The sequence below is a fragment of the Labrus bergylta genome, chromosome 4 (assembly GCF_963930695.1).
Source record: "Labrus bergylta chromosome 4, fLabBer1.1, whole genome shotgun sequence".
Classification (NCBI taxonomy): Eukaryota; Metazoa; Chordata; class Actinopteri; order Labriformes; family Labridae; genus Labrus; species Labrus bergylta.
This window is the reverse complement of record NC_089198.1, coordinates 25,326,781-25,343,804: the sequence shown is the minus strand read 5'-3', so window position 1 is coordinate 25,343,804 and position 17,024 is coordinate 25,326,781. Positions and strand designations below refer to the sequence as shown.

Below are 17,024 nucleotides of genomic sequence, written 5' to 3'. Positions count from 1 at the left end.
CAGCCTCTGTGATAGAGCCTTTCCCTTGAGAGTGTTTCTGCTGAAAGTTTGCGATCACTGCTTCCTGTAAAACAATAGAAGGAAAGAAGAAGACAGTAAAAGAAGCTTTACTTTCTTTCTCAGTGAACTTTTTATACTGAGAAAATAAAAACTTTGCAGAAGGTGAGCGGTCTACTTTATCCCATCATAAAAACAAATATATATATATACACACACATACACACGCACAGGCCACTGACACAGACAGTCCGACACAACACGATCTTTAACCATCAGATTTATTGATTGTATAGAAAAAGTAGGTTTGATATGACATAATGCATTCTATATAAGATATAACATTTTCAACATTCAATGTACAAAAAAACATAGCTAGAGATACAGTAAATGTTTAAAAATGCCCGCAGGCCTCTAAGTCCTGTCTGCTCTCCACTGCAGATGAGCCAAAAAAGTATCTGAAAAACCGTCTCCATTACTCAACCACCTGAGGTGTGCTTGACAACTGGAACAGCTTTAAGAGTCAAAAGTAATTTAAGAAATATCAAGTGCTGCTCACAGTCGTTTCAATGCTCGAGTAAAGGAGACGCTTCAAACACTATTCTCGCTGAAGTTTCTGATCTTTACATCTGCATCCCATGTTACTGCTTATACACACTGGGGGCCACGACTCTCTTGCTTTATCCTTCATTTTTCCAATAACTGTCACTCTCCTCAGCTTGTTCTTTCTACATGGAACCAACCTTAGAAAAGGAATTGCTGTAATTTGTAAGAATAAGCTTGACAAAGATATAATTTAAAAGGGCACTCAAACAATTTAGGTATGAAGACGAGTGCTTAAGTTGTCATGAAGAGTGTGACTCAACCAGTGAAAACAGCTTCATAATGTCTTGCGTAGCTCGAGCATTTAGACTTCAAATCTCAAACAGAAGCCTTCCGTTGTTAGTGGAGGTGCGGGGATTGAAAGTGAGGGTTTAGGAGGAAAGGAGGTTCCAACAGATATGTGTATCCATTTAAACAGATTTTTAAACATCATCCTCAGGGTTAATAAAGACAGACTCTTAAAACTATCAGTTTATGCTTCATCATATTTTTATAGAGTGAACCCAACAAGGTGACATAAATGGTCAATTTGACCATTGTAGCTCCCCAAAAAGCCAAGTGCATTTGTTCATGCTACAGAAAGTAAAATCAGCCTGTAGCGGAAGTTTTGAGTCGTGGTTATTTTCTCCTACAGTGTTTAGAAGCACAGAACCTCATGTCTAAAAAATGTAATATTGATGCTAATATTGTTTTCCAATAGTTGATAATGTTTTGTGAATTTTGTAGATGGGTTCTGACTGTGAATCATGTAATATCATCTGTGGAAAAAAGAATAACACTAATCAAGGGGACCCAAAATGCGGCCCTCACCCTTACAACGCTAAGTTACTATCCTGTTGTGTTATGGGAAATGTAGTGTTTTTGGATCTTTACTCATTCTAAGGACTTTAAGTCTAGACATTTCAGTCCCTGCTGCTTTAAATTTACAAACTTCTTTACTTCATCTGTGTTTCCGAAGTCGCCTAACTTTATGGAGGTAAAATGCGTAATCTCTGGAATACCCTTTAATACTGCAAGGTGGAAATCAAAGCAATAGCTGTCATATTATCTGTTTACTGCTTATACAGATTTGAAATCAATGAAATGAAAACATGTATACAAAAATAACATGACTGCATAACAAACTGAGCTGAAAGACCGTTAAAAATGCTCTAACTTTATATCCTACATGAACACAATGACTTCAAAGCAGGTTATAAGATAGATCTGAACAGTTCTGTAATATTGCACAGGGTGAGCCTTTAATCAGTACAGGGAGAGGCTTGTATTGATCTCCCCACATGTAGTCTGCCCGCTGAGGAAACAGAAGCTCACCAGGAGATTTCTGTACGGTCTAATTTCAAAATTCAGAGAAGAAAGAGGATAAAAAAAGGAATAGTTGAGTCAGATTCAGCGGGGGAGAGAGGGGAAAATGGGGTGAGGCAGGTAGGAGTCATGTACGGGGAGGGAGTGAGTACAACGAGAACTAAAGATAAAGTAAAGTGGGACAGATTCAGGGACACAAAGAGGGGCCCTGTCGATATCTATTGAACGAAGAAGCGCTCGTGAGACACAGCTGTGCCTGAAGTGGGCTCGGCACAAAGCACAACAGAGCGCCATTGACACACACAGCGTGGACTGGCAGAGTAAGAAAGAGGAGGCAATGAAAGAGGAGATAATGCAAAGGAAAAAGGGAAGACAGTATGAATGCGTGTGTGTGTTAGAGAGAAGCGATCATTCCTTCCAACAGGCTTTAGGTGAAGATAACGGAGAGCCAAACAGATGGGAACATTTTTCGCCTCAAGGCTGTCCAAACGAGGCAAACATTGTACGCCCCATGTTGCTCTAAACGATGCAGAATTTGAACTGTTCGGCAGATTGCGCATGAAAATCACATGGCATTTTGACATTTCAAATGTCATATGTCGCATATTCCTCCATGGATTGTGTCAGCCAAATTACCTTTAAAGGAAAATAAACAACCTTTCCAGTCCCTTTGTAAACTACTGAAGGCATCTGTTTGGTGTTTAGGCGTCAGCAGTAACAGCATCAACAGTAGAGACAAGGAAAAACAAAAACAAAGAAAGAAAAAGTTACATATGAAAACATAAAAAAAAAGTAAAAGGCTTTGTGCTCTGATGAAGGAAATCCTGATCAGAGTGTTTGTTTTTTTACAGAAGGAAAGTTATGAAACTCATATGAAACCAAAAAGGTTTCAAAATCAACACAATTTCAATAAAAAACGTGATCCTGGCTGTTTGAAACCCATCATTTATGATATCTGAAATGTGTTAAAATGATGCCATTACAGACCTGGTGATAAAATCAGAAGCAGCAAGAGAAACGTCAATTAAAGTAACAACATATAACTTCTAATAGCGACCTTTAAATCAACTATTTCCATCAACAGAAGACGATCTCTGTCATTTCCTCTTTCTGGATGTGATGGTCTTCTTCCTCAAAGATGGACAGAAAATGGTAACAGAAAGACAAGTGGCATAATAACAGTATCAGTAGAGTTATGATATTGACATAATGGTTATATTGTCAGCTGAAATATGACCCTCAAAATAGATTACTCTTGATGTCTGTGGAGCCTTTGAGAACATATCCAGCTCATGTTTGCTGTTGAACCCTTTTTTGTTCCTCATATACAGTATGTTCAGAAAATGCATGTTTCCACTAGGGATGGGCCATGATTGTTGATAATCCAGAAGAATCATAGAGTTCATGCATTTACCATATCATCAAAAAACATAGTTTTTCCAATGTATTTGCCGGCACCAGGTTTGAATGCTTTACTAGTACTGTAAGCCCAGCACAGTTTCAGCAGGTGGCTGTCAGGTCTTGCCCAAGATTTCACCCTCTTAAAAGAAAGTTTTTTCTTGCTGCTGCAACGTTGCTAAATGTTGCTTAATGTTCATGACTCATTAATGTTGGGCCTTTGTAATATAGCAATGAGTAAGGTATTTTACCTGCTTTTTGTAAAGTGTCTTGAGATTACATTAGTTATGAATTGGCGCTATACAAATGAAGATTGGTTCATTGATTGATAGTGCCAGACTGTGACTGTAGCACATCTAAAAGCTGTTTGCTAACCGCTATTAAATAACAAAATAAGAAAAAATGGTTGAATGGTTTGCAATAATTCCCAGAGAATATCCAATAGTATCTCTGCTTGACATGCCCATCCCTAGTTTGTACATGATCGAATGTGTACATTTACGAATGTTATTGTGTCTCAAGGGATTAGCATCTTGTAGAGAAAAAAATGGACCTGTTAAATTCAGATTATCACAATAAACCTTTCTTAAAGCGGATTGAAAAAAACAAAGTGTCCAGAAAGCTAACATCCATCATGTGCCACATGGGGGTCAAATCATGACTGGGCTGTCAGCATAAACCTGCCTTATTGTCTTCTGTTCCTCGATATGATTCCAAATGTATTCCCATGGGTAGTTCCACCACACTGCATTCAACACAGTAAAAAAACGTTCATAACTTCAATATGTTTACTTTTTGTTGCCAAACTTTCCAGTCACTCCACTGAGTCCGTCTCTGTTTCCAAAGTTTGAGTTTATATTTATAAAAAAAGGAGAACCAAAAGAAAGTTCTCGTGAAGAACAGGTTTCTTATCAGCGTGTCCCAGCACTGTTTTTGAGTCTTCTGCTGTAGATGCAGGCACAATACACATTCAATAATTGATACCGGAGGATTTGATTGAGTAGTTCGATCCAGACAGGAGACTCCCTGACGGAGACGTTAATATTCAAGAGTCTGTTAGCATCATTCGTTGAGGTAAAAGTCAGCTGATATGCAATACATCAGATACGATTCCATAGGCCTAAACTTAACCATATTAAATATGGGATTCCCCATTATCTTCAACATTTACATGCTTGAAAAGTAACATTTTTGTTGGTGTAAATGTAGTGTTTGTTGTCCACCAGGTTTGTCATTTCCAAACAGGCCTTTCAGTATCTTGTGTCCTTCGTTTTCCTGTCTTTGTATCCATGTCAAAAGACCCATTTTTTCCATTTTCTGTCAATGAACCCTGTCAGATATTCCAAGAAATACCCCTCGATGCTGTCCTGTATTCAAGAATTGGCCATGAAAACCATCCCACTGATCTCCTAAAGTATAGTCCCCTCTGTCGATATGCCACTGGACACCCTCCAGTCGTCGAAAGATTGTTAAGGGAAACACTCCAAGTTTCAGTTTCCTGGTTTGACGCCAACTTTCGGTCAGCCACTGATACTCCAGCTTTGGTCCACTCTTTAATTCTGAAGTCACTGATTGGTAAAGGGAGGGGTGTGAAGCCATTTCTGCTTGAAAAAAGTTGTAGGAGGAAAGGAATCGAGTCCTTTTTTCTTCCAGAAATAGAGAGCTGAAATCTTTAAAAAAAAAAAGGAAGAAAGAGGATTAAGAGGGAGAAAGAGACTATGATGTGCTTGTGACTTTTCCTTTTTCTTTCACCCCCTAATCTTTTCAGTCTTTTTTAAGTCAAGGATATGCATTCTCTTTGTTTTCTTCACATCTTTTCCCTCCAGTCAATGGATGCCAACCCTCCTGACTCTCCGTCGGTCTCTAGCCCTTGAAAGGCCTAGGCGGTGGTTTGCCGATCTCCACTGAGATGTTTGTGTACAGCGGGTACTTCTTGACCTGAACCAGTCTGTAGGTCAGAGAGCTGATGCCATCCTTCTTCATTGTGTTCTTAGTGTTCTGTATCTTATTAAATCTGCAGGGGGAGAGACAAGATGGAGAAGAAAGAAAAGAGGTAGAGAGGAGAAGGGGAAGATGGTGGAGAGGAAACGAGAAGGGGGGGAAACAATGAAGTAAATGTGATTAAAAATAATACAGACAAAGATTTAAAGTTGTTAATGCATAATATACTGTGAATTTTTTTTTTTTTGGATTTGTTGTACTTTCAGAGGTTCATGTCTTTAACAAGCTAATGTGAAAATGCAACAATGTAACAACAACAACAACAACAAAATGAATAGGCTTGTAATTCTGTGACAAAGTGACAAAGCCAAGGTGACTGTCTCATGGGGGAAAATATGCTATAATGACGAGCGCAACTTTGGCCTTTTATGTCCCCTCAAATCAACAGTTGTTGAATGTGTCTACTAGTTGTGACAAGGTCAACTCAAAGCTAAAAGAAAAGAAGAGAAACTTTTTCAGCCTTCTATGTTATAGTCTACTCTTGTTTCGTTAGTTTATTCCTTGTTTTGTTGCTTAGTTGTCATTTTGTGTCTTATTTGGGCGTTTTCTATCTATCATAGTGTTGCTTGGTTCCCTGCTGTGTATTTTTCCATAGTGTATTATTTCCTAGGTTAGTCTGTAGTGTTTCCTGTTTTATTTTATAGTTGTTGTCCCCAGTGTTTCTTGTCTTGTCTTACTTCCTCCCTTTGTCGGGTTTCCCTCTGTTTGATCACTCTGATTGTCCTCAACTGTGTTGTTAGTTTCGCTTGTGTTTAATTACCTGTGTCTATTTAGTCAGTGTTCATTCCCTCTTGTTGTCTGTTCATACATCTTCTGTGGATTTCCGTTGGTCTTTAAAGAAGTCGCCTTGTTTTGCCTTTTGTTTGTTAAATATTTTTGGTTTCTGCGTATGGGTCCTCCTCTTTGTTTTTGATGAACTATGACATTCTAGTCGCAGACGCATGGCAGAAATGAAAGTGACACATTACATTCACCTAAAATCCACTTTATGGATTGTTTTTTTATATTTTAAGCTTTGGACATCCCTTAGTCAATATTTGGCATACCCAATCTTTATTAAACACTGAATTTGTTTAAATGAAAAAAAAAGAATCCTGTAAATATTGATTTTATATGAAATATATTAACCTGCAGACCTGTTTATTCCCCTATTCTTGACTTATCTTTATGCAGCTGAATACCAAGAATATTCTCTGGTGTAAAGAAAACCTACTTTACAATAACCTCAATACAGATTGAACTTATTTTCTTTTGTCCTCCTTCGTTAATTATCTGGCGACCCCCTTAAATTGATTTGCAACATCTTTTTTGGAGTCCTGATGGGAACCACAGAAATAGAGCACTCTTGTTTTTTTTTTCAATCAGGGACAAGAGGATTTTACAGAAGAGGCCCTAACAGGAACAAAAAATAATTAATTATCAGCCTTGAATAAATAATGCAGTACAGCATTTAGGACATCAAAATGATGGTTATTCATATGCATATTAAGTTATAGCAGAGAAGAGCAGCTCCACTGTGTAACACATACAACACAACTTTATTGACAGCATGAATGAACTGTCAAAATCAACAGGTTGCAGGAGTGTTATTATGCTTTTATTTGATTCTATAAGAACAGCCTCTGGCCCCCCAGCAGGTTTTATTTGATTCTATAAGAACAGCCTCTGGCCCCCCAGCAGGTAATTGTAAATGTTCAATAACCAGAACGCAGCTAAAGGTAACTGTCCTGTTAATTTGATTACAATGAAGTGAGCCGCTTGTTCCCTTTGTTGTGAACATACTGACCAACAGGTGGTGCTATTGCATTGCTCTGAGACTCAGTGAGCAGCGTTATCCCATCACAGCCACCTCAGCTTGTCTGAGTTATGCTGGAATCTCCCTCCCCATTGGCTGTAATACAACTCTTACATCAGAATCTGCTCTTACGTTGGAATATGCTCTGATATTAGCAATAAAGATGGGAAAGTCATTCACAGAGTGTATCAGACAGTTGCACAGCTCTGCTGCTGTGCTGAAATGTGAATTGTGATGCAACCACTATCTAAAAAACAACAACGACTCCTAACGTAAACTCTCCCCTGTCCCCCCACTAGAACCAGCTTCTGCTGCCTTACAGGGTGGAAATGAGGCTGCTGCAGTGTGCCAGTGTCTAACAGCATGTTTACTCCACTCTTAAAATGCCTCTCTTTAGTCTGGGAACAGAAAAAAAGGCTGATGTGTGCAAATGCCCTGCTGGCTGCCGTGCACATTCACTTATCAAAACACATCGATGACTGACTGCAACAAAAGACGTCTTTCTAACGATATGCTTGGACGTAAAACTGGAGTTGACACTTCAGTCCGACACGGACCACTGAGTCTGCACGGCCCTGTCAGAACTGACTAGTGAGGATCTCTCTTCTCTCCCTGCACTGCTCTCTGCCTCTGTCTCTCCCAAACCAAATCAAAAAGAGCTGTTATTGGCATGAATGGAAACAGGGAAAATGTTGTCAAGCATATTTCCCTTGAACGATATAATACAATAGTGTATCAAAAGAATTAGGTGTTCTTTGACTTCTGAAAAGGATTGGCAGCTCTACCTAAGAGAACAGGATATTAGTTTAAGGAAGAGAGTGCAAGGAAAGGAAAAAAATGGGGAAGAAGAGGGGAAAAAAACTGTATGCATTGCATGGGGAGAAAAATGGAGGATGGACAAGCAGAGAGATAAATATATATCATGAAGAGAGAGTGACAGATGGAAGGGGCATGATATACTGATACCAAAACATTAAGAGAATGAAATGCAGAGGGAAAAAAAGAGAAATCTTTGGATGAATCTATAAAGCAGCGGAGATTAAAAAGCAATAAACTAATCCCCACACATACATTCAGAGGATTTCAGATGCAATCTGCAGGCTTCAGTTCGTATGTGAGCCTACACATAGTTTTATTCCAGAGTTGGAGGGCGACGCAAAGACAGACTCCTTAAATATTCATTAGCCTGATTTCCAGACTGAGTCTTAACTGGGCTAAATAAAGCTCTATTTTAATTCCAGCGAGTGTCACAGAAAAAAAAAATCTGGTTTAGGATCTCAACAATAGCTTCATATACCAGCTACTGAGGGTTCTGGTGATACATATTTTAAACTGGCCCACTTGAACTTGTATAAAAATGTGTCAAAAGGTTGCTATTACATTTTTAGCGACATACTTAAGAAATTCCATTCATTAGTTTAGATTGTAGGTTTTATCAGTTATAACATTTAAAACACAATTAGCTGTTTTTGGGGCAAATGACTGAGAAATACAGCGAAAGAGTTAAGTTGGCTAGCTTTGTGTTGCTAGCTTGTCATTGTGTCTTATGAGAGACGCTATAGAGTAAAGACTGCACTAATTATGGTGAATTGGGAGAAAACAGGCTAAGCTAGCAGGTGGAGGTGCTAGTTTGTCAGGTGGCTATTGCATTAGCAGTTGTGTAGTAACTCCTGATTGTTTCAGGTAGCCTGACATGAGCAGTCATTTCCTGCCTTGGACCTCTAACTTCCCTGTAGTCTCTGCTGGTTGCCTGGGATTTGAGAAGCAAATATAATAATCCAGCAACCAACCCTTAGTTTAGGCTTTTCTGTACATAATTAACAAATTAGACAATATGTGTCAATAACTGGGAAGCTAGAAGTGGAGGTAATTGTTACAGCTGGATAGAGCCAGACTGGCCGTTTTCCTGCTGCCAATATATATGCTTAGCTATGCTATCAAGTTGCTCATGGCAGCATCACTTTAATTACTGTAAAGACATGAGACTGGTATCAATCCGCACATCTAAGCCTCAGCACGAAAGCAAATTCCCAAAGGTTTGAACTATTCCTTTAAGGGATTCTAAATAAGCCGGTTAACTTAACTTGTTTTCAAAGCAAATACAATTTTACACACACACACACACACACACACACACACACACACACACACACACACACACACACACACACACACACACACACACACACACACACACACACACACACACACACACACAAACACACACAAACAAACACACCACACACACACGCTGTATCTGCACTGTCCCAGGATGATAACATATGAATAGAATATTGAACAATGTTACTGAGTGACTGATTCATTTGCAATGCATGAGGCGAAGCTTGCTAGACAAAATGTGTGTGTGTGTGTGTGTGTGTGTGTGTGTGTGTGTGTGTGTGTGTGTGTGTGTGTGTGTGTGTGTGTGTGTGTGTGTGTGTGTGTGTGTGTGTGTGTGTGTGTGTGTGTGCAAACTGATACTCGAGGCTGGTGATGAATGTGCCTCTTTCTTACTTCCGCTGGCCCGATATCTCATTGCTATGCCTAACCCGCGTCTCGGAAAGGAGCGGAGAGAGAATGGACTGCTGTGTGAGAGTTTGTGCATTTTTAAGTGTGTGTGTTTGTGAGAGAGAGAGAGAGAGAGAGAGAGAGAGAGAGAGAGAGAGAGAGAGAGAGAGAGAGAGAGAGAGAAAATGCAGAAGAGATAGTAAACATTCATCAGATGGTCGAGACAATGCTTCCCTGGGTAAATGTTGGACATTACGCAGGTTCTCCAGATAAACTCTCCCAAAAGGTTCAATCATTAATCTGAGTCTTAACAGATGGAAAACTTGAACCTAAAGACAAAAGGCTAATTCATCTGTGTTATTGAGTGACAGCCTCAGAATTTATTCATTTGTTTTGTTGGAGGTATTTCTAAAAGAATTGAAGAAGAAATGTTGTAGTCTTTTTTGTCAGTGGATATAGTGTGTGGTTTCAGTTTGACTGCCATTCATTTGCTGAGGTCGAGGTGTTAATCAAGACATTAACAGCAATTAGATGAAGGTCTGGTACGCAGCAATGCCTCTTAATGAGTCAAGGTGAATGGCTCCATTAATAATTATCTCAAAGAAAATAACCAAACAACTAAAAATAGACCTGAACATGTAGTTTCTCTGGGGAAATAAAAGCGATTAAAACACATTTTATTATCAGAAGTCCAACTTGGCAAAGTCCTGGAAGATATCTAAACACCCTCACTCTTTAGAGCTTTAAGGTTTTCGGGACAGCTTTTTAAACACATTTGTTTCTTTTATTCTTTTATATCTTTTGTTAGCATGGCTCAATGTTGGAGGCCACTTTCCTTCTGCCTGTCCTCAGCTTTCCTCCAGCCTGAAACATCTGAACCAATACTGATGGATTGCTATGAACTTTTGCATAGACGTCCATGTCCCCCAGAAGATGAATCATTGTGAATTTAACGACCTCCTGACATTTCCTCTTGGACCACCATGAGGTTGATGATAATGATTGTGATTGTGACTGACATTTTTTAACAACTATTACATGGCTCCTGGATAAATTCATGTCCTTCACAGAGTTAGATTTATTAACTTCAAAGATCCCCTGACATATTCTCTCATATCATATATATCATAAATATCATCATCAGGCCCAATATTTCAATTCAGGTGATGACCATAGATCTTCAAAATGTGGAATTCCTAAACAATCATGCCAACACAATTAATAGTTATGACCATTATGAACATCAAACCGACGTTATTCTGACCATAGTTAACAAACAAGACCAGTCAATAAACCTCAATTACATCTCGGAGAACAAGGTATCAAAATAATTATTTCTTCTGCACCAAATTTCCTCCTTTTTTTGGTTACAGCTATTTTAATCGTATGGAAGACCAAATGACACTGAGGGGGTAAAAGTGTCTGACAGAGGAAAAAAGACGTCCGTCAGCTGATGAGAGTTGATGAATGAAACTATCAGTCTGGGCAGAGAACATCAGAGAAAAAAAACAAACACCTCTCCTTTCCACCCACACTGCCTGAATCCTGCCATGAGGAGGCTGTTCTCTCCGAACACAACCTCCTGATCATTCTGAGCCGCCACGCTCCAGTGGAGCCCAAACGCCACTTCTATTCAGGAGATCCTTTAAGCCGAGATTTCCGAGGCATTATAACGAATGTCCAGAAGGGGCCGTATAGAAATGAGGTTTGTGGCGACTAATAGGCAGCTATTTTGTGCTCCTCTCTGGATTTATGAATAATGTATCGGCCCCAAATAAGAAGGGTCCCTGTTGGTGTCACGTTTTATTGAGGAAGTCTGCTCCACTGACCAGAGAGAGAGAGAGAGAGAGAGAGAGAGAGAGAGAGATAAAGAGCAGATCGACAAGCATGGGGGAATGGGAGCTGAGTGTCACACACGCAGGCAGGCGCACACACACACACACACACACACACACACACACACACACACACACACACACACACACACACACACACACACACACACACACACACACACACACACACACACACACACACACACACACACACACACACACACACACACACACACACACACACACACACACACACACACACACACACACACACACACTTTCTTTTAGTCTACTGGCTGATTTATTGATTTTGATGAAGGCAACTAGACCAGTCTGACCCAGCCGTCTCCCGTCTCTATTGGTGTCATTTCAGCAGCCAATTACTGAGGGATTGTTGAATATTTTTCTGTCTTTATAACACACACACACACACACACACAGACACAGACACAGACACAGACACAGACACACGCACACACAAAACAAAGATGGATGACATATTACAAAGACCTGGTTACTCAAGACATCTTCAAATGTAAGTTATTGCAGCTATTACAGTGTATAGATTGTTGTTGTTTTTTTAAAGTAAAATCATTTCAAGATGGATGTCTGACGTCTCAAACATTTCAGCGGGAGCTCTTGACAGGTGAATCAAATTTCTTTCATTTCATTTGGTTCAGAACTTCTACTTTTGGCTCATTTGCCTTCACTTCACGATCTATATAAGGAGTAGATTTGATTTTTTTTTAACTGAAAAGGGAACATGAGAGTTGTTTTGTGCTCATCAAACTGGTAATAGGTCAATGACAGGTGGATAAAAGCAACATCAGAAAGTGAGAAAGGAAGGATTTGTTCTGACAGTATTACTCATTCTCCTTTCACACGCAGGTTTCAGGTTCCTGTGAGACTCAGCAGGTGCTTGATTCAGGTTAAAGGCACATTTCTTTTCAGTAGATGTCAAAAGCCCACACCTGTACTCAAGAGGAAATCTTTCTTACTTTAGAAGTAATGAATGCATGTGCTTTGTCTCTAGAGCAGTGGTTCTCAACTGGTGGGTCTGGACCCAAAAGTGGGTCATGGAGCCGTTGTCAGTGGGTCCTGAATGTGTGCCTTGGAATAAAAATGCTGTCAAAAACGCTATGAAGCACATGACTCCTGTTGCCTGCATTTTTTAATCTTCTTATAAACCTGTTTAGAGATCACAACTGTCCTAGACTTGTGTGTGGAGGGGTGTGTGTGTGTGTGTGTGTGTGTGTGTGTGTGTGTGTGTGTGTGTGTGTGTGTGTGTGTGTGTGTGGACCCTGACACCTCCATGTCAAAACGCTGTCATACGAACATATCATATGGTCTTAAACTCAAACTATTTTAGGAGAGGGAACAGAACTCACTCTATCTTCAGACTGAGCCGGCTTCAGCAGCTATCGATTTGTTCTGTAACGAGCCATCGCTGGCCGGCCCACCCAGGCGTGAAAACGGAGGAGAATAAACAGTGATAATCCACATTTAAGCAGCTTAATGTGAGGTGCTATACTCCTGGTGATTAATGTGTCTAGAAGGGCTCATCTCTGCATATTGGGTGTCATTCATCAAACCATAAAATAACAGGTTTATAGGGGAAGCATTTTGTCTGAAAAGCTATTTAAACGGTGTGGCCTAAAGCACACTTTAAGACCCTGAGCTGTATATCTGAAAAGCAAACGTTGGTTTATTGAAAGGAAACATGTTGTCCTGGGTTATTAGAAATGTTCCAATCTTAGGAGACATTCCTGACATTTTTCTCCTTCTGATACTTTTCTGCAGGTAATGTTGGAAAACGGCACTGGATTTACAGCAGACTTGTTGATGCACATTTGCACACAATCAACAGTGTGATTGCCAGATATTGCTAAGGAGTCTTTGAAATGCACTTGTTTTATTTATTGAACATGACCTCGTTTAGTCAAGCATTTCAATTTCATCTTTTTTTATTAACAAAGGCTTTTCTTTAAATATCCTGTTATGACTGAAAATGGTTAATCAGTCAACAGAAAAATGATCCTCCCTCAGGTCAGTAACTCCTCAAAGATAACATATATATCTGATGGCTGTACTCTTTTCTTGCTGATGCTTCATTTTTCCTTTATTTAGTCACAAATATAGTAGTAGCATTATTAGGGAGATTAGGGTTTAAGCGACCTGGGGAGTTGACTTGATGCTGAACTTACACATGGTGCGTATTTGATGCTGTGTTTTTAGTATTACAGATTGAGTAAACCAAATGTACAGGCATCAAAAATTAAAAATGTAAAATTTCAGGAAATCTCCTGCAGAAAAAATGTCCTGGCAGTGTGGAGAAAACAATGAAACATGGGAAATAAAATTTCCATAAACTATAATTGAACACTTAGTTGAATAAATAAATCATGAAAACGCTAAATAATGTATAATGTTGGATGTTGTCTGCATGTCTGTAGGCTTGGGGGCATGTTAAAGGATTCATGTATCTTTCATGTTTCCTCTTTACCTAACAACAACTGTAACCGTGACAGCAGGGATGCAAAAAAGAACGGACAAAGAAATAGTTTAGATACATGAAAACTGTTATTGATAAAAGAACGGCTTGTGTGCAGAAATAGAGTAAAAGCAAAGGGTATTAAGAGTGAATAGAAATATGTGGCTGCACTCTTCGGTTTCAGATCTGACTTGTGAACTGTGAATAAGAAGTGGACTTAGCCTCTTGGATTCAAAAGTAGACCATATTGGGACCTTAATTACACGTGCATTCTTTCAAATAGCCAGCAGGTTTGACTTTAACAGGTTCAAAAAAATATTTCCAATTCTAAGAGAAAAAGACCTGACATCTCACTTTGATTTATGACCTCAGGAAAAATGTTCCCATTGAGTTTATAGTCACAAACACTGGTTTCAAGTCTTCATTTTGTAAATAATGGTAATTTACAGTAATTTACAGTAAAGAGTATCTTAAAGGCCTTGGCTTCTTCACTACCACAACATTTCATCACTCAACAGAAGAGACGTATCAATACGTATCCACTTTATACATCAAAATATGGTCATTACTGCCTTCAATAAGCAACACAGTAAGGCGACAGAAATAAGGCAAAACTCGAGACATTGAAACAGTTCACCAACCAATGGGGGGAATCTCCATCCTACTTTCTGAGCCAACAACAGAAGGCTGTTTATGATCATGTCTGGATCTGCTCAAGGTTTCTGGCTGTTAAAAGAAGCTTTTTCTCACCAATACAAGCTAGATTGATGTTGAGTCTCTGTTAAGAACATAAAAAGTATAATATGGACCTGCTCCTTTTGCAAAGTGTACTAGGATAATATGCGTCAAGAATTAGCTCTCGACAAATAAGAATGAATTAATCGATTGAAGGTAGAGAATTCACATTTGTTGATTCAGCCTTTGTTTTGTTGCACTTGTGACCACTTCCAACAAGTCACTATGTGCTGGTGTATATTGTTCTTCTCCATGACCTCTTTAAAATGAGGAAGTGAATCACTTCAGGTCAGTCTATGCAAGATTTTTAGTGGACGCTAAGTGACTGAAACAGATGAAATGGTATAGATTCCGAAACAGTCAAAGTGATTTTACTATTGTTCTTTCATCACTCAGAATCACAACTGACTCATAAGGAGGGCTCATCGTATTGATTGTTGAACAAGGATTTATTATCCAATACATCACTCCTATTATGGCTTCCAAACACAAAATCTCCCTCAGAGAGTAACATGTAGTTTATATTGGGAGTAGATATTTCTTTCTCTTCCAGGAGTGCTGATTGAACATTAGGCAGGTATGTTTGTGAACAGCATCAGCTAGGACATGGATTTTATTTTATTTTTTTAATGGCAAGGTTTCTCTTTAAGACATCACTGGTTAAAAAGGTTAAATGTCTTGGCATGGCATGTGAATCCAGTAAAAGTGGATAGAATTAAAGCAGTTCAAGTTGAAGATAAAATACAAAGGGAATCATGCTGGGCTGTTTTACCTCTCACCTCTTGCCCTACATGTGTTTCTGTATCCAACAGAAAGTAATTATAAGAATCTGTTACTGATATTACGCCCTTTGCAGAGCCACATAGTTGTAAGTCTCTTGAACTCAGATGAAAAAGTTTGGAAAGAAAGATCAGGTTTGTGTAACTATGAGACAAAAGCGGCGCAATCGATACAAATGTGAAGCCGGCGAGCGAGTTTGGACAATGATGCAGTACCTCTGTGGGTTGGGCTCGTTGTGTTTGTCTCTCTCGTGTTTAATCATTCTGTAGCGGCCGATGCGAACGTCTGGCCTGGACACCTTCATCCCATTCAGAGTGATCCTGCAAAACACACAGATACAATATCTATTAGAGGGAAGAAAGGGAAACAAAAAGAGACAGAGACAAAGAGAGAGACAAGAGAGGAACGCAGCAGATTGAAAGATAATACTAACCAACTGAAGAGGGAAATAAAGAGAGGGCGTGCACCTTCAGTTTACATGAAGATGAAGCAGAGCGGGATATAATTAGCATTTTCATTGTCTTATAATCCGTTTTTTCAATACAAGTGATTCATTATCAAAAATGTATTTAGTTTAGATTAAATTTACCAAAATAAAAGACTAACGTTTTTTTTTATCAAAAAAGCAACCCAGAAACAAGAAAACATAAAAAACCCACAGAGCATTACATCCAAGATAAGAGTGCTTAGGTGATTTTTTGCCTAAAAAATACTTGAAGATTCAATTATTATCAAAATAGTGAAAACAATATGCTAGATGTATTTTATCACTTGAGTGAAAAAAGTCCCCTGAAGAGTAAAGTAGGTAAACACTAAAAAGTATCCAAGGCTCTCTGTTCTGTTTCAAAAGTTAAAAAGCCTTTATGAATTCATGGCTACAGGTAAAGTTAAAAATGAATGGCAGACCGACATGTTTCAGCCTTACAGTCTATGGTTTCAGCTCATCAGAGCCTTCATCAGGGTCAGGGTATTATGAAAAATAGTTTTAGGTCAGTCAACTTTTAGATTACTGGTTTGCCGATTCAACAAATAAAAGAATGCCCAATAAATGCTCACAAATAGTATAGCTTGAAGCTTGTTTTAAATTTGATGTGAGCAGTAACTGGGAGCCAGTCGAGGGAGATGAACAGCGGAGTGACATGAGCACTTTTAGGAAGGTTGAAGACCAGTCGTACTGCTGCATTTTGTATCATTTGTAGAGGTTTGATAGTGCATGTAGGAAGACCTGCCAGTAGAGAGTTGCAATAGTCGATGTGTGATATCACAAGAGCCTGTACCGGGAGCTGTGTTGCATGTTCTGGCAGGTAAGGTCTGATGTTTGTGATGTTGTACTGGGCGAATCGACATAACCGGGCAATCGAAGACACTTGAACCTTAAATGTTCGCTGGTCATCAATCATGACACCCAGGTTCCGGGCAGACAGACAGGGCAGACAGAATATGAAAAATTAAACGACAGATCAATATAACCAGCCACATGCGTCAAACGAAACAGCATTCCCTTGAAGTGAATGCCAGCAGTAACCCACTGGTTATGAATTACTCAGGACAAAGGTCAAGAGTGGACTTTAACCCA

The 17,024-nt window shown here is 39.2% G+C and overlaps 1 protein-coding gene across 1 annotated transcript in view; it reads right to left on the bottom strand.

Moving 5' to 3' along the window:
- Positions 1-261: 261 nt before the first annotated feature.
- Positions 262-17,024, bottom strand: part of b4galt2 (UDP-Gal:betaGlcNAc beta 1,4- galactosyltransferase, polypeptide 2) — a 167,882-nt gene continuing 151,119 nt past the window's right edge. Inside the window, exons 7-8 of the mRNA XM_020635224.3 lie at positions 15,664-15,768; positions 262-5,317 (exon numbers count right to left, since the gene is read on the bottom strand). Of these exons, the coding sequence (XP_020490880.1) occupies positions 5,167-5,317; positions 15,664-15,768 (256 nt within the window). The 3' untranslated portion in view covers positions 262-5,166. The remainder of the gene's footprint in view (positions 5,318-15,663; positions 15,769-17,024) is intronic.